This window comes from Lycium barbarum, chromosome 11 (genome assembly GCF_019175385.1).
Source record: "Lycium barbarum isolate Lr01 chromosome 11, ASM1917538v2, whole genome shotgun sequence".
Taxonomy (NCBI): Eukaryota; Viridiplantae; Streptophyta; class Magnoliopsida; order Solanales; family Solanaceae; genus Lycium; species Lycium barbarum.
The window spans coordinates 1,343,600-1,361,466 of record NC_083347.1 but is presented as its reverse complement, the minus strand read 5'-3'; the positions used below and the strand labels follow the sequence as shown (position 1 = coordinate 1,361,466).

The 17,867-nt window shown below is 35.7% G+C and overlaps 1 protein-coding gene across 2 annotated transcripts; it reads left to right on the top strand.

Annotated features, from left to right (window-relative positions):
* The first annotated feature begins 7,648 nt into the window (after positions 1–7,648).
* Positions 7,649–17,607, top strand: LOC132617622 (enhancer of mRNA-decapping protein 4-like). 2 transcript variants are annotated; one of them, XM_060332671.1, is made up of 12 exons: positions 7,649–8,742; positions 10,158–10,207; positions 10,281–10,437; positions 10,518–10,736; positions 11,094–11,222; positions 11,545–13,146; positions 13,686–14,045; positions 14,111–14,230; positions 14,455–14,625; positions 15,641–15,799; positions 15,966–16,091; positions 16,800–16,932. In XM_060332671.1, exons 1-12 carry the CDS (start codon positions 7,909–7,911, stop codon positions 16,821–16,823), a joined length of 3,951 nt encoding a protein of 1,316 aa, XP_060188654.1. In that variant the 5' UTR covers positions 7,649–7,908; the 3' UTR covers positions 16,824–16,932. The 2 variants fall into 2 exon arrangements, with proteins under 2 accessions (XP_060188654.1, XP_060188653.1); XM_060332670.1 differs by lacking the exon at positions 16,800–16,932 and adding an exon at positions 16,948–17,607 and having other exon boundaries at positions 7,652–8,742.
* The last annotated feature ends 260 nt before the right edge of the window (positions 17,608–17,867 follow it).

The following is a 17,867-nucleotide window of genomic DNA, read 5'->3' as shown; positions in this document are numbered from 1 at the left end:
TAGTAAGTCATAATATTAAACCTAAATACTTGATTAAGTCATGAATGCGAAGAATATCATAAATGAGCCAAACCGGCTACCATATGTGGAAGTCTACATGACACTTGTCTAGTCTATGAAACCTCTAACATGAGTCTGAAAAACACGTAACATACTTGCTGGGACAAGGCCCCCAGCATACCTTTAGATGCAAAACTAGATAAAGAAAGATAATGCCTAAACCCCGAATGAGATGGGGCTCACCAAAAAGCTGGTACGTGCAAATCCTAATGAGCAGAAGCGTCGTCCTGTAAATCCGTACCTGCATCGTGAAATGCAGGCCCCCGGGCAATAAAAGGGGACGTCAGCACATTGAATGTACTGGTATGTAAAGCAACTGAAAGAAACAACATGGGACATGAAATAACATGATAAGAACTGAAACTGAAAACCTGGACATGAACATGAGCATGAGTACATATATATATATATATATATATATATATATATATATATATACATACATAAGTAAAACATGATAAGTAGGGAGAGCATTTCATAAACCGACACATGATATCACCACGTGGATACGTGGAGTCTGGTACCTCGCCGGACCAGCAGAGCCCCTATACCTTGCCAGGGCATAAGGTGGTAATGTGCCTGATGGATCCATTCAGTGTAAAATTAAGGTATCGTCCTAACTGGGCGGAGCGATCCTTGTCCTATGGTGGCTACATAGTTTCAGGCTATCTGAGCCTTCTCGGTAATTCATGCAACTCCTAAAAACATGAACATAATATAATTGGCTAAGAAGCCCATGATTTTCGTGAATTAACTTGTACTTGTCTTGTAATCATGATTTCACGAAATAAGTTGTAAACATGGTTTCATGAAATAACTTGTAAGCATGGTTTCATGAAATAACTTGTAAATATGGTTTCATGAAATAATTTGTATTTAGTATGTATGTATCTTGTATCATAGCATGAAAGTAATTATATAATACAGTTGCATGAAAACTTGTAGACATGTAGGATATTCATGAAACAATCATTCTTAGTCAAAAACATGCATGCAAGAATACAAGATATGGGTTTTCATAGATTACAGACGGATTCTCAATAATCATAAAGAAATATTAAGAACTCAATGATGGAATTATAACAATTCATACATAATATAATCATGGATATGGACCTAGGGTTATCATGAGGATGGTATTGAAACCCTAGTTTTAGTAGAGAATCATAATTTTATGGATTATGAGGCGTGGGGAAGAACAATGATGTTCCCACACGTAGATAGTAACTCTACATACCTTAGTCGCTCTAAAACTTGAATTAAAGACTTCAGCTTTAAAGAAGATTTCCAAAATCTTGAATTCTTGAACCTTGAGATGGATTTTCCTGAAAACCCTAGTTTTGGAATGATAACTTCTTGTTTAGGTTACAAGGATAGGTATTAGAATTGAGTTGGAATAATTAGAGTAGGCTTACCTTGGTGTTCTTGATGATGGAAGAGGGTAGGAGGTCGTTCTAGGGCTTGAAGGAATGAAAAATAATGATTTGAACTGATATGGACGAATATATACTGTTCTGGAAAAATTAAATTTTCGGCCCAGTTAAATACTAGCCGTATTTTGAAATACGGACTGCACCGCATCTCTTCAGTAAAATGGTCATAACTCTTTGCACAGATGTCCGTTTGACCCCCATAATATACCGTTGGAAAGGTATTTCAAAGATCTACAACTTTAACGAAAGAAGTTTTCTCAAATTCTAAATACGTTTTGAAATACGGTCCGTATTTAACCATAGGACATCCAACTGCCAAATTCCAGAACGCTCAGAAATCCTTGGTAACAGTTTACGACTTGGTTTACGGCCCGTAAACTAAAATACGGTCACTGTTCATGGTCGTAAACCCCCATCTTACAACTGAACAGGGAAATTCCAATTCCCACATTCTTTATCTGATTTTCTAAGTCTAGGATCATGGTCAAAGTTTACGTTAAAGGTACGAGGTGTTACACTACACCCTTCTATCCAAGGCCATCTCCTCATTCAACTGGGGCTCTGTCATGTCATGTCTAATCACCTCCCTCCAATTCTTCTTCGACCTACCTCTACCTCCCCTAACTTCTGCTATAGTCAACCTCTCACACCTCCTCACTGGCACATCCTCGCACCTCCTCTTCACATGTCCGAACCATCTCTACCTCTCTTTCCTCATCTTGTCCGCCACAAAGACCACTCCCACGTTATCCCGTATACCTTCATTTTTAATCATATCCCTCCTAATTAATTTCAAGGAATATTTAATGTTACGGAAGCAAACCTAAAGTGAGGTTTCTAAAATTATCCCATAATAGACTACGCAAGTAAACTTCTTTATTTTAGAGCGTCTTGGTTTGAATGATCAAAAACGTTTCTCGTTATCAAACAAGTGATGTTTCACAATTGATTGAAGCGATCAAACTTTAGAAGTAAAAATTTGTCATTACACGGTTTGTTTGTTTTTTACAAATTACTAATTCGTGCAAAATTACTTTTAGCATACCAATTACTCTAACTAATGAAACTATGTTAAGCTGAATATCAATTTAATTGGGTCAAATAATCCAAACAAGCCATGTTTTCTACCAAAACCTGGCTAGAGCTAGACAGATAAAAGCCCAAGGTTGTATGATTGCTTGGGCCCATGAATGGATAAACTGTTTAAGTTTTAGCTCGCCCCAAGCCACGTCTAGCCCAATGTTCTTTCCATAGTTTTGCAATTTAAATCCCATGTCCCTCGGATTTTTTTAGCTAACTAAATAATTAACTTTGAGAATTAACAAAATAAAATAAAGATGAATGTCACTTAACCATAATTAAGTGTTTAAAAAACATATATGCAAGATATGCTTATACGTCTTACAATCATTAGTGCAGACAAGCCTTTTACTGTCCTCTCCCGCCTATAACAAGTTTCAAGAAGTATGAAAACATTTTAAGTACGTTAGTGAAATTCTCAATTTTCTAATTTTTAACAACATTCGATGTCATATGAGTGCTTATTCAGCCTTAACTATGCTCTTCTATATCGTCAAAATCTTACAATATGTTAAGATAATATCCTTTTATATTTTTCATATTGTTTTTGAACTCTTTTAACCATTAATCATTTGATATTTGAAGTCTATTGATCCGACTAATCTATATTCGTACCGTGTAATATTTATTTACGAGGGAATGCATAAGTAAGATATTATACTTTCCATTATTTAATTTTAACCATTAAAAGTATGCCATTTTGGAGCCTCTTGACTCAGCTAATCTAGATTCGCCACTCGTATTATCTATTTAGAAAGTGTTTCTACTAAAGAAAATTTTACTTTTAGTATTTCACTTTGAGATATCTAATTAAGGAGGGAGAGATTTCATTTATCACAAATAATATCTTTTCAGATTTATTATCAGCATTACAACGTCTCTTCCCATACATTGACATTTGGACCCCCAAAAAAGAAGTAGACATTGACATGCATTTGACCCCAACAAACATATTTTTCTATCCTAACCCTTCATGACATGAAGTGGTGTGGAGACTATTGAGCATGTTATCGATTGTATATAATATATTATCGAGTTAATAACATTGGTCTGTAGTTATTGATAACTAGTAAACTGGTCCGTGCTTTGCCCGATTGTTAAAATCTTATTAAATTTATGAAATGATCATCTATTTCTAACGCCTAAAAACAAAAACAAAAAAAAGATAATAACAAACCTAAAATTTGGACACTGGCATTCTCTTCACAATTATATAGTAAAGTATTCAATTGTTAGAATTTTGAGACTTTAATTGTAAAAGTACTATCAATATTTTGTTTTATTTTGAGAAAAACTACAAAAATATTGTCTCCTTTTAGTTCAATCTTTTACATAATTTTTTAAACTCTATCTTTATTTCAAATATTATATTTTAAATTGCCATATAATTAATCTTTGATTTTGTTTTCTTGGTAATAAAAATCTTTAATTACAAAAAACATGCTTTAAGTTTTCCTTGCATATAGTATCTTTTATCTAGTTTTCAATTAAATGTATTTCAAAAAACTTGAAGTTTTTATGTCCGAACTCGCACTAAAAAATAGATAATTTGACCCCGTACACTTAATCGTGTCACATATATAAAATGGGAACAAGGGAGTATTGTTTTACTATCTACTGAATTTCTTAGTGATCTTACTAATTACATCCTTGGTATTACATTAACAAATAATACTCTCTAAATTTACTTAGATTAGAAAAAATCTTTTTAGCGTTGTTTTTTGTTTTTACGTCTATTCCGTTATATTCATTTATTTTCACCACAATTCCTTTTCAGGCAAAAGAAAACACGACAAAAACATTACTACATTTTCTTCTTGAGGGGAAAATTATCAAATTCAAGCTTTTATTTTAACCTACACTTAATAATGGCTAGAGCTTTTTGAAAAAATCAAAAATATAAAGGACTTATATGCAATCAAACCTTGTGAATCTCTTCTGGAAAAATTAAACAACCTGTAATTGGAGTCGATGCATAAATGAGTGCCATAAAAAGAAAATGTTATAAGGCAAGAAATGCTTACAAGTGCAAGTAATGTGGCACATCTCTATGACCAGCAATGGTATTTTTCTTTTTTCTCATTTTGTGACATTTTTCCTATTTTTCTTTACCTAGGTGCTACTAAAAAAAAGTCACTTCTTAAAATAACTACTCAATATTTACTATCATTTGTTGTGTTAAGAATGAAATGATGTTATAGCTATGAAACAATTATAACCTTTTACATAATTGTGCTAGAGCTCTAAAGGTGCAATATTTTGAAAAAGGTTGTTTAATTTTTTTTTTAAAATCAACCGTCACTTTCGGGTTTTTACCCCGAACGTCACATTTGTTTACTCCTCTTTAGTGGATGATATTTGTGCAATGCTCTGATAAGAGCACAAATTTACAACTTTCAACCATCTCAAGCCTTTACCACTTTCTTTAATATGAATACCAGAACACTACATATCAAAAACGACAAAAACATTACTACATTTTCTTCTTGAGTAGAAAATTATCAATTTCGAGCTTTTATTTTAGCTTGCATTAAATAATGGCTAGAGCTTTTTGAAAAAAACAAAAATATAGAGGACTTATATACGATCAAACCTTGTGAATCTCTACTGTTTTACATGAATAAATGAAATTAAACAACTTGTAATTGGAGTTGATGCATAAATGATTGTCATAAACATAAAATGTTATAAAGCAAGAAATGCTTGCAATCAAATTCGTACGTGCAGTTTGAAATGTGTACTATTGAGAAAATCCTTTCAATAAAACAATATCTCGTATTAAGATTTCACATATCCCGTAAATGCATACATGATTGGGAAACTCTTTTATTTGTCCAAAATTATTGAGAAAGTCACCCCATTGAGCAAAAAAATCAAAAATATATAATATGTTTCATAGTTGTTTCGAAAAGGAGGCTTGAAAACTTATACATCTTTCACCTCTATTTATAGTATGGTGGGTTATCTCATGTATGAGGGAAGAAGGGATGCGTTTATGGATAATTGGAATGTGTATATATACGTTGCATAGAGGAGGGGAATTAAACAATCTTTTACCGGTTGTTTGGCAATAATTTGCAGTTATTAATTAAGAGCTTTTATCATCTAATTCTATAAATCTGTAATAGTTGAGAAAGTGGTAAATAATAGAAAAAAAGAGGAAAATGCAAATAAATGAGAAGAGAAAAAAATAGGATAAGAGTAATAGTTATGAAGATGAAGAGGTGTGACTTATGGAGATGATTTTGTAAAATAAAATAATTAAGAAAAATGGAAAAAAGCCAAAAAAAAGGGCATAAAAAGGATAAATAAGATTTTTGGCGAAAGAGAGGTGACACATCACTCTTCTTTTGATTAGCTTTATAGATATATATATATAAATTTGGCTTGCAAATCTAACGTATGGCTAATTATTATTAGTTGTACATTGAGAAGATGAAACTTATATAAATGCATACAATTTTTTTTATCAGCAACCAATTGCTTAGGAACATCACCTCCTCTAGCCCTTATATCACAAATTTTAAAATCGCTGTTTTTTTTATTTTTATGAGAGGGTATGTACCTTGTATTGGAATAAGCAAAATTGGTATTAAATAAGCAAGAAAATATAGATTAAAAATATTCTTTAAATTTTAAAACTTATAATGTAAGTTATAGAAGAATTTTGAATGACATAATTGAAGTTTACCTTGATGGACGTAAATTCTTTCGCTAATAATTCTAGCTAATTCAACATACAAATTTACAGATGATCTGCGGCCACATAAACAATTACCGTGAATGAAATAGCAATCTTTTGTATTCATTGTAACTTTTTTATTAACTGTAAAATAAAATAAAATTACTCAAACCCAACATAAGAATGTCATATAAATACAATTTTATGTCTCCACCAGCATAACTCCAAATATGTTAGAACTGTCACCTTGCATTCAAGAAACTTACCGTCAAACTCCAATTATAAGATATCTTAAACAAAATTCACAATTGTGAAGAATTATCATACCTTTTCCTTGGATAGCCAGAAATAAAAGAACACATACTCTCTCGTTCATATTGTCGCCTTCCACAATCATATCTACCCTTAATTTTTTTCCCCTGTAGTTTATTCTGTTTTGCTTTAAAACTTCAGTTTATTATTCATTGACGGATGATAATTGATACACATATGTTGTTGGAGTATACCAAGACCTGTTGAACTACTATTGCAGCTCAAGTGCCCCTCTTTTTATAAGATGGGTTGCCATAAGATTCCTCAAAGAAGAGGAGAGGATGTAGTAACGTTTTTGTATAATTAAGGTGAGTTATAAATATTATTAATTAAGAGAGAATTTATGAAGATAAAAATAAAGACGGGATGGGTGAGTTATGAAGATAATTTATTATAACAAAATAATAGAGAAAAATGATAAAAGATCAAAAAAGTAGAATAAAGATAAATAGGATCCTTAGCCATAGAGAGATGCCACATATGATTGACTATTCCTAGCTTTATATTAGATATAGATATAGATATAAATTTTAGTCTCTATAATATCTCATTAAACATATTAAATCTTCAAGTAATTAATTGTGATTTTTTTCTCCTTTTACCATTAATTTTTTACATAATTATTAACTGTTCCACTATTTAATCTTATGTTATTGTACTATTACTTCTTATTTGATGATAATATAGTTCTATCAATCGTCGAAGACAATATACTCTCTATATGAATGACCAAAATAAAATCAATCAATTACTTCTGAAGCAAAGATACTATTATTCCGATCCTATATTAATTTACCTATGTTAAATGATGAGGAAAAAATGGTTATTTGGCCCTTTATAATTTTTCTTAGTTTTATCACTCTTTAACAAAAAATCTTCATTTTTTTACACACAAAAAATTTGAAAAAAACACATAAAAGATTTTAAAAAATTATTTTTTCTATTATGGTGATGATCGCGAAGGAGAATATTAAAATAATAGTTGAAGGACAATAACATCACAACAAAGTTAAAATTTGAAAGGTATATCTTTAGATAAAAAGTAAAAATATATCAATAATGTCCAAAGTGAAAAAAAGTTAATTCTAGTCCATCTTCTTCTTCACTAAATTAAAGTCCCAAAAAAGTACTTAAGAAAAGTTATTAAACGTACTAATCATCTCTGGTGGCTCTGCTCCCAAGTCTACATCTTTCTCCAGTCGGATCTTAAAACTATCCATCTTCTTCACTCATCCAAAATCCCTAATTCTCTGCAAATCTATACATACAGTGTTCCTATATCTATCCATCACTATATATATATATATAGAGCACTTTGAGTTGTCAGTTGTCACTATTATTATGGCTTCTTCACCTGGCAATCCAAACCAACCAGGTGGTGGTGGTGGTGTTAATACTACATCACCATTTGATATGCACAAATTCTTCAAACCCTCAAACCAAACAAACCCTAATAATCCTCAACAAAACCCTAATTTAATTTCATCTTCACCTTTCCCACCCCCTAATGCTTCTTACCCACCACCCACCACTACCCCTGGTGGTGGATTATACCCATACCCACACCCTCAATTCACTCACCACTTACCCCAATACCCCAACCCCCCACCACCCCAACAATATGATAACAACAATAATACCCAATTTGCAAGATCCATTTCTTTCCCCACCCCCCCACTTCAACCCCCCACCCCACCCCCACCTAGTACTAGCCCCCACCCCCACCAATACCCTAACCCTAACCCTAACCCTGGTGCTAGGCTAATGGCTTTATTAAGTGCTCCACCATCTACTACTCTTGAAGTGGGTCCGATACAATCCACTATGCAAATGGCTCCAATCCAACCCACAACTTCCGGGTCGGATCTTGAATTTTCATCGGGCCCGAATGTTCCAGGCCCGGGCCCGATGAGGATGGCGAGTAGTAAGTTGCCGAAAGGAAGGCATTTGAATGGTGATCATATTGTGTATGATATTGATGTTAGGTTTCCTAGTGAAGTGCAGCCTCAACTTGAGGTTACTCCTATTACTAAGTACGGGTCGGATCCGGGTCTTGTGTTGGGCAGGCAAATCGCGGTTAATAAGACGTATATTTGTTATGGATTGAAATTGGGGGCGATTCGGGTTCTTAATATTAATACTGCATTGAGATCATTGCTTAAAGGTCTTGCGCAGGTTCGTCGCATGTCAAAGCTTAATCTTTTTGTGTTTAGCTTTATTTCTAGCTACTATATGCGCAAATATCATTAATTATATGTTATCCGAACCATTTAGGAATAATGTTAGGGGTCGTTTGCTTGCTGGATAGAGTTATGCAGGTAGTAGTAATGCGGGCATTAGTTACCTAAAGGGAGGCATTTGAATGGTGATCATATTGTGTATGATATTGATGTTAGGTTTCCTAGTGAGGTGCAGCCTCAACTTGAGGTTACACCTGTTACGAAATATGGGTCGGATCTGGGTCTTGTATTGGGTCTGCAAATTGCGGTTAATAAGACATATATATGTTATGGATTGAAATTGGGGGCAATTCGGGTTCTTAATATTAATACTGCATTGAGATCATGTTCCAAAGCTTAATCTTTTTGTGTTTAGCTAGTCGCTGAGTATAAAATGCGGATGTGGTGGTAATTGTGGGGTATTTACCTTCTGCAATGTGTTTATTAAATTTATGCCTATTGATACTAGAGCGCCTAATCATAAGTTTGGTGTTTTGTTTAACACACATTTCAACTATGGAAAAACTTTAATTTGGTCGAAGGATACCGTTTTTATATAGTAAGCTTCGATTATCACATTTGCATTCTTAGCGAATGTGTTAGTTACCTAAAGGGAGACATTTGAATGGTGATCATATCGTGTATGATATAGATGTTAGGTTTCCTAGTGAAGTGCAACCACAACTTGAGGTTACTCCTATTACTAAGTATTGGTCGGACCCGGGTCTTGTGTTGGGCAAGCAAATTGCGGTTAATAAGACCTATATATATGTTATGGTAAAACTTTATTTGGTCTGGATGCTGTATCTATATTGAAGCTTGGGTTATCACATTTGCATTCTTAGCCAATGTGTCAGTTGCGTGTGAGATGAGAATGTGCTTTGTTTCATGGGATTTGGAGAATAAGCTCTATAATATTAATATGGCATCTAAATTCAACTTTGTCACAAGAAAACAAAACAAATATTCAGCTTAGCTGTCACTCTCTGCTATTAGAGTATAAGGCTTGCTGCAGTCTGCACATATGTTTGGGGTTCTATGGCTTGCCACTGGAAGACTTCCATGTACTCTCAAGTTAAGAGTTGAAGACCTTCCTGTCATATTTGGAGCTGCTAATAATAGTAGTCCTTGACTTTTGATCGGACAAAGCATTATTGCTCATGACTTCCTGGCATTTGTTTAGTATATTTTTGAAGTTAGTACTTTTTATTGATTGATTAATGTACAGATCGATTGGTATGAAATCTTGTTTGGCTCAAAAAGGAATAATTGATTTTGTGCGAAGTATAAAAAGTTGAAAATTATAATCTGTTTTGTCCATCCTGAAAAAGGCCATTATTGTATTCATTTGAAAACATGTTTTTATTTCAGAGGGTCACAGACATGGCTTTCTTTGCAGAGGATGTTCATCTCTTGGCTAGGTAGTGCTTTGCTCTTATGTACTTTACACTTATGCAGTAAGTATTCTATGTTTCTAATTTGGTTTTGTCTCAGTGCGAGTGTTGATGGCCGGGTTTATATATGGAAAATTACTGAAGGACCAGATGAAGAAGAGAAGCCACAAATTACAGGAAAGATTGTCATTGCTATTCAAATCGTGGGTGAGGGGGAATCTGTTCACCCGCGTGTTTGTTGGCATTGTCATAAACAGGTACCTACCTATCTCTGTTTTTGGGTATCCTTTTCTTCTATTGAAATTGTGCTCAACTTTTCTTATGTTCTCTTCAATAGGAAATTCTTGTGGTTGGAATCGGGAAACGCATTTTGAAAATTGATACCACGAAAGTGGGAAAAGGTGCGGCATTTTCAGCCGATGAGCCTGTCAGGTGTCCCGTTGACAAGTTGGTTGATGGGGTACAACTTGTTGGCTCCCACGATGGAGAAGTGACTGATTTATCAATGTGCCAGTGGATGACCACTCGTTTGGTATCTGCTTCAGTGGATGGCACGGTTCGTGAGAGTTCTGCTCTATGTTGTAGTTTTAGCTGTTTGATGCAATGTCCTTTATTTAAAAAAAAAAAAAACTGTTTGATGGATGTGTTCCTTGGCATAACCTCTATGTAATGATTCATATTACTCAACATGTCTTTTGCTGTGAAGATTTTAACTTAACTAAAAACTCCAAACCAAACTTGTTATTCGCTGAACTTTCAGAGTTGAGTTGTTTGTATTTGGTGAATGGGACTCTATGTAACTAAAAAGTAACTCCCATTTTTATGTTTAGAAGTTGATAAGAATAGCATGGCTAGTTGGAAAAGTTTAGTTCCTCTGTATTGACAGGTGATGTGGATTTTATGTGTTCTCCAGATAAAGATATGGGAAGACCGCAAGACAAATCCAATCGCAGTTCTCAGGCCTCATGATGGTCATCCTGTTAATTCTGCTATGTTCTTGGCTTCCCCACACCGCCCAGATCACATCATACTCATCACTGGGGTATGTGCTACTGCATTTTGTGCTAGCCATTTTTTGTCAGAATCAACTGTTTTCACTGACTAGCAGGTTTTGGTTCTAGGAAAATCTCATATTCTGGGATGCCATCTACTTGTCAACGCGAATTTACTCAAATCTGCTTCTCAAATGCCGACCTGTCCCCTTATCAACAAAAAAATTAAAAATAAATAATCATATTCTCAGAGATCAGTTATTATTTGTTCAGAATGTCAATCACTACTCTCTTTTTATTTTTATTTTCCTTCTCCATGTGTTTGCCTCTTAGTGATTCTTGAGTTTGAGTTGACCTTTTAAATGTTTTCAGGGTCCTCTTAATCGGGAGATAAAGATATGGGCATCAGCAAGTGAAGAAGGCTGGTTGCTTCCTAGTGATGCTGAGTCATGGCGCTGTACACAGACATTGGAGCTGAAGAGTTCAGCTGAGGCTCATGTCGAAGGGGCATTTTTTAACCAAGTTGTAGCCTTGTCTCAAGCAGGTCTTCTCCTACTAGCTAATGCAAAAAAGAATGCTATATATGCCGTGCATGTAGAGTATGGCCCAAACCCGGAGGCTACCCGGATGGATTACATAGCAGGATTTACGGTTACCATGCCAATTTTGAGTTTCACTGGGACGAGTGACCTATTGCCCCATGGTGAACAAATCGTTCAGGTGTATTGTGTACAAACGCAGGCCATTCAGCAGTATGCCTTGGACTTGTCCCAGTGCTTGCCACCTCCAACAGAGAGTGTGGTTTTCGAAAGGACAGAATCCGGTGTTTCCCGTGATGCTGCTAGCACTGAAGGATTCGCTCCTGTTGATCCACCTGGAAGTAAACAGCAGGAGTTACCTTTATCTAGTTCTGCACCTAAATCATCAGTACATGAAATTGGCTCTGAGGTTTCACCAACACCTAGATATCCTACGAGTACTGCACCTACTGAATCGGCCACCTCTCAAGAATTCGCTTCCTCCATTGTAGAAACTAAATCGTCTACTTTGCCCAGTGTAACTAGTGATAGTGATATTGCCCCCAGTGCATCACCTCCGCCTCCTTTGAGTCCTAAATTGTCTCGAAAACTATCTGGTTTTAGAGGTCCGTCAAACAGCTGTGGGGCTGACACATCTGATAATGACCAAGTTGGGAATCAAAAAGTTGTTGAATATCCAGTTGATTCGACACCCTCAAATTTGTCAGATGTTGCTTCCTTGGATGATGAACCTAAAATGTCACGGGATGATGTTTCCTCAGGTATCAGTCAGCCTGTTAAGTTCAAGCACCCAACTCATTTGGTGACTCCCTCGGAGATATTGAGGGCTAGATCATCCTCTGAGGTTAGCATTGTTAATGAGCAGAAAAGTGAGTCAGAAATGAATATCCAGGATGTCGTAACTAACAATGACACCCGTAATGTAGAGATGGAGGTTAAAGCTGGTGGTGAAACAAAATTCAGTAAAAAAACTGATATTGGCTCTCAAGATATTCATTCTTTTGTGTCAGAAAATAAGGAGAAAGCTTTTTGCTCTCAAGTATCTGATCTTGGATTAGAAATGGCTCGAGAAAGTCGCGCCTTTTCTCCTGAGACCTGTACTGTAGAGGAATCTAGGGGGCTTGATGGGGCTAGTGGAAGTGAGGGACCGTCTCAACCTTCAATTACACCGGAGGAAGATCATGGCTCTGCAAAGGAGGTCTCTGAAAAGGATCTAGACTCAACAACGTCAGTCACTGTTCAGCAACAACCAGCACCTAGTGCAAAAGGGAAAAAGCAAAAGGGAAAGAATTCTCAAGTTTCTGGGCCATCTTCATCATCACCAAGTGTTTTTAATTCAACAGATTCTCCGAGTGAGGCTGTTGTCAGCTCAAGTAGCCCTTCTATGGAAACTGCTTTCTCACAAATTTTGTCCATGCGTGAGATGCTAAATCAGGTGTTTGTTTTAGTCCTAAATGCATTATGTATTTATGTATGTGAAGTTTAGTGCTCTTCTCATTTTGTTATGCCTTTAATTGATCGTATATACTTTCATATTTTTGTTTTATTTTAATTTTTACCTGTGTTCTTTTCCTTAGAATTAGCATATCATCACTGTTCATGCATTAGAAGTTGCTTTCACCATTTTTATCATTCATGAAAGGTGATCTTTGTTATTTCCCTTGCTTGATATGCCACCTGTAGCTGCCTTTCTGCAATGCTCATTAGCCTGGCTGATTATGCTCCTGAAATCTGTTGGACAATTTTTCAAGTTCCATAATTTTGATGTTTTTTATGTGTGTTCGTCTTACATCACCGAATTGTGTCTTGCATTGAATTTATGTTATAGGATGCTGACAGTTTCAACCTTCGTGCAGTTATACTTATTCGATTACTTTGCTAATCCAACCAAATAAATAAAGAATCATTGTAGCTATGTTCTTTCGACAACTTATTCTCATGCGTTGTCCTTTCTCTGTTTGCTGTTTCGTGTAGGTTCTGACTACGCAAAAAGAAACACAAAAGCAGATGGAAATGATGGTTGCTGTTCCAGTGACCAAAGAAGGAAGAAGACTTGAAGCTGCCTTGGGTCGGAGCATGGAGAAATCGGTCAAGGCCAATTCTGATGCTTTATGGGCTCGTTTACAAGAAGAGAGTGCAAAACAGGAGAAGTCTCTTCGTGATCGTACACAACAAATAACCAATTTGATCTCTAACTGCTTAAACAAGGACATGCCAGGGCTGATGGAAAAATTAATGAAGAAAGAACTAGCAGCTGTTGGACAAGCTGTGGCACGCAGTATTGCCCCTACTATCGATAAAACTATATCAGCTGCAATTTCAGAGTCATTCCAGGTTAATATTTTGAAACCTTTGGTTGTCTGGATTTGCTTGTGTCGTGACTGAATGTTTTGGTGCAGAAAGGAGTTGGTGACAAGGCAGTGAACCAACTAGAGAAAGCAGTAAACTCCAAACTTGAAGCTACTGTAGCTAGACAAATTCAAGCACAATTCCAAACTTCTGGCAGGCAAGCTCTTCAGGTAAGCTGAAAGCTTTCTATTGAGCCAATGCCACTATTGTGGGTAAAAAAACATTTTCCTCGTGTTCTGTTTAAAAGAACGTTTTCCTCGTGTTGTCATGTCCATTGTTTTTTCTTAATATTATGGTTTATAATGCTGGATTTCTAGTTAATCTTTTCATAGTCTATCTTTTCAAATAAGTGTTGAATGTTTCTTATGTGATGGCACTGAAACTGTGCATGCAGGAAACACTGAAATCTACTTTGGAAGCTTCAGTAATCCCTGCCTTCGAGATGTCATGCAAGGCAATGTTTGAGCAAGTAGATTTAACATTTCAGAAAGGCATTGCTGACCACTCGGCTGCTGCACAACAGCAATTTGAGTCCATGCATTCGCCGTTGGCACTTGCTCTAAGAGTATGGACTTTTTATGTATTGATTTTATCCTTTTGTTTTCTTGCTAATCTTTTTTGTTTTGAAACTGGTAAATTTTGAATGTGAGTTTTCTTGCTAATCTTTTGTTAAGTGTTCTTTTTCTGCTTTTACTTTATCTGAACTACATCAAGTAATTATGCCTTCAAAATGCAAAGTTGGTTGACTAAGGGTATAGTCCTTTCACTTTCTGTGTTGACTTATTCTTCTTTGGATATATATCATACCATCTTTAGAATTTGTTTGGTATTCAAAGAAGTTAAAAAAAATCCATCAAAAAGCGCGGGGTGCACTTTTTTTAGTTTTCTAAATCCTGTAGTGCTCTATAGTGAGTTTTCTTAACCCAGGTTTTCGTGCTTTTGCCCACTGTTATTTGTGATTAACAACATATTGATTGGCGACTCGCTGATCTCTAAATATATACACTCTGCTCTCCCAAAAAGATTGCCTTTCTTTCCACTTTGCTCAGTCGCAAAGTGGTTAAGGAAAGTTTCTATACAATTAATATATCACAGAAAGATGAGCTTTGCCCACTTTATACTATCCTCATTTATCAGTACCTCTTGTCACTGTTATATTCTCCAAAAATAATCATTCAATATAATACACTGCTTGTTTCACTATCCTCATTTCTCTAGACAACTTTTTCATTATTGTATCTCCGAAAAGCACATTATCAAATATAATTCACCTCCTGTTTCGAAAATAAGAAAATCACTTGTTCCCCTCATCTTAATAGTTGTGCAGAATATTCTTAAAATGTGAAGGAGGGAGTGGTTATATTTTTGTTTATGCGTACTGCTATTTTTCTTTCTTTCTAACATATAGTTCTGTCTTTATTTATGTGGAAGCTATCTTTCTTCCTTCTTTCCTCCCTCCCTGCATCCTAACCTGGTGAATGTGTTGATGCAAAGACCCTGAGATGGTTATGGATGAATTTGGGAAGTGACTGGGATCACATCTTCCTTAGAATTACTCACTCACTAGACTCAATTTTCAGGATGCCATCAATTCCGCATCGACAATGACCCAGACATTGAGCGGAGAGCTTGCTGATAGTCAGAGAAAGTTGCTTGCTCTTGCAGTATCTGGAGCAAATTCCCAATCAGCAAATCCACTGGTTAGCCACATGAATAATGGATCATTGCTGCATGACAAGGTTCTTCCTACACCTTAGTAGAGCAAAGAGTTAGCTGCGTATATTTTGTTATTAAGAATTTGCTTCTTAATACTTTGCTATCAGTCTCTTTTTTGTCTACTTTGCTATCAGTCTCTTTTTTGTCTTGCTTAGTATATACTGACTGATATTTTTATGTCTGCCATAGATTGAGACACCTCCAGATCCGACAAAAGAGTTATCCAGACTGTTAGGGGAGAACAAGTATGAGGAAGCATTCACTGCAGCGTTACAAAGGAGTGATGTGTCAATTGTTTCATGGTTATGCTCTCAGGTATGCTGTTTACATTGGCATTTACTTGCTGATAGGATTATCAGGTAGAGACGTGCTGTTGAAGAATATTGTCTTAATGGGAATAAAAGAGGAGAGCAATAGGGTCCAGGAAATGAGGAACAGTTAGGGAAGAGAGAAGGAAGTAAGGGGGAATTGGGAATTTTAATGGTGTTGGGGGTCGTTTGGTTGCTGGTTAGAGAGGAGTTATTCATGTGTTAAAACTAGCATATAACCTTATACATTGTTTGGTTACAAAAATTGGGGGTGGGGTAATCTCCACATAGAATCTAGTTTAAGTTTTACAATGTTTGGTTGGGCATTGCTAATGCAATGTTTGATTCACGTTTTTCTTTTCCGCATAACTAATACATGCATGAGTTATGAGGGGATCTATATATTATTTTATGCAAGGTAGAAAATGGAATAACTAATATATGAATAACTAATACCTGCACCTAATAAGTAAGTCTAACCAACAACGAAACCACCCCTTAGTGTTATTGTACAAAAACAAAAGATCTTAGTTCTGCCATTACTTTACTTTAGAGGATATTGTTACCTTGTCTAGTTAACACTTGTTACCTTGAACTTGTCTGTTCTTTGACATCCAATAACTTGGGACGATACAGAGAAGAAAGTTCTTTACCTGGGAATAAAAGCTTTTTAAATTTCTTCTGTTGTAAAGTATTTGTATGTGCTTGCCTTCAGTTCATGAGATATGTACACACATAAAGAATAGCTGTTTGGGGGTTGGGAGGAACAGGATGATGTTCTTCCTGGTTTTGGTTGCGCTAACAAAGTGACGACGTGGCATTCTGTGGTTGGATCTTGATCGTTTCCTGGTGTCTTGTACCAGGTTGATTTGCCTGGGATGTTGTCCTCGAATCCTCTCCCTTTGAGTCAAGGAGTGCTCCTTTCACTTCTTCAGCAGTTGGCATGTGATATTAGCGCAGAGACTGTCCAAAAACTATCCTGGATGAGGGATGTGCTATCTGCCATAAATCCAACTGACCCAATGATTGCTATGCATGTCCGGCCCATCTTCGAGCAAGTATATAATATATTACACCATCGCAGAAGCATTGCCAACACACCACCTGCTGAACTTTCAAGCATTCGGCTGATTTTGCATGTTATCAATTCGATGCTGATGACTGGTAAATGATGATAATCAAGAATAATGATCATGTTTGGTGAATATAGGAGAAGCCTGTACAAATCCTAGGGATTTCCATGGAAAGGCTAGTGGAGAATTGAAGTGTACAGTGTACACCACCCTCCTATTATCTCTTTTTTTGTTCTACTTTTTCTAGGTAAAATCTGTAATCATTTTGGCTGAATTTTCAAGTTGAAAAAAAAAAAAAAGGAAGAGAATTTCCAAGTTGTAGAGTTGGTTCTTTTGGGTGAGTATGATACAAAATTTTGTGCTCGTACATTGTTATACTGCAATTTCAACTGGCAACTCAAACTGTCATTCTTGTGATATCAATGTGTGCTAGAAAAGCTCCTTTTTTTAGTCTGGTTCTTTATGGTGGACTAACATTTTGAAGACCGGTCCCTTTTCTCTCTGAGTTGGGACAAAATTGGATTGGATTGGATTTTAGTTCAATCTTTTGGACCCCATTAGCACTTCTTTATTTTTGCTAGTGGTTCTGATCCTTTAAAAATATCATCTACCTTGTGAAGTTTCTAATATGATGTGCTATTCCTAAGCAATAAGTCCATTTTGTGCATTTAAGTTTGATTGTCTACGAAATGCCGTTTCCAAAGTTATGT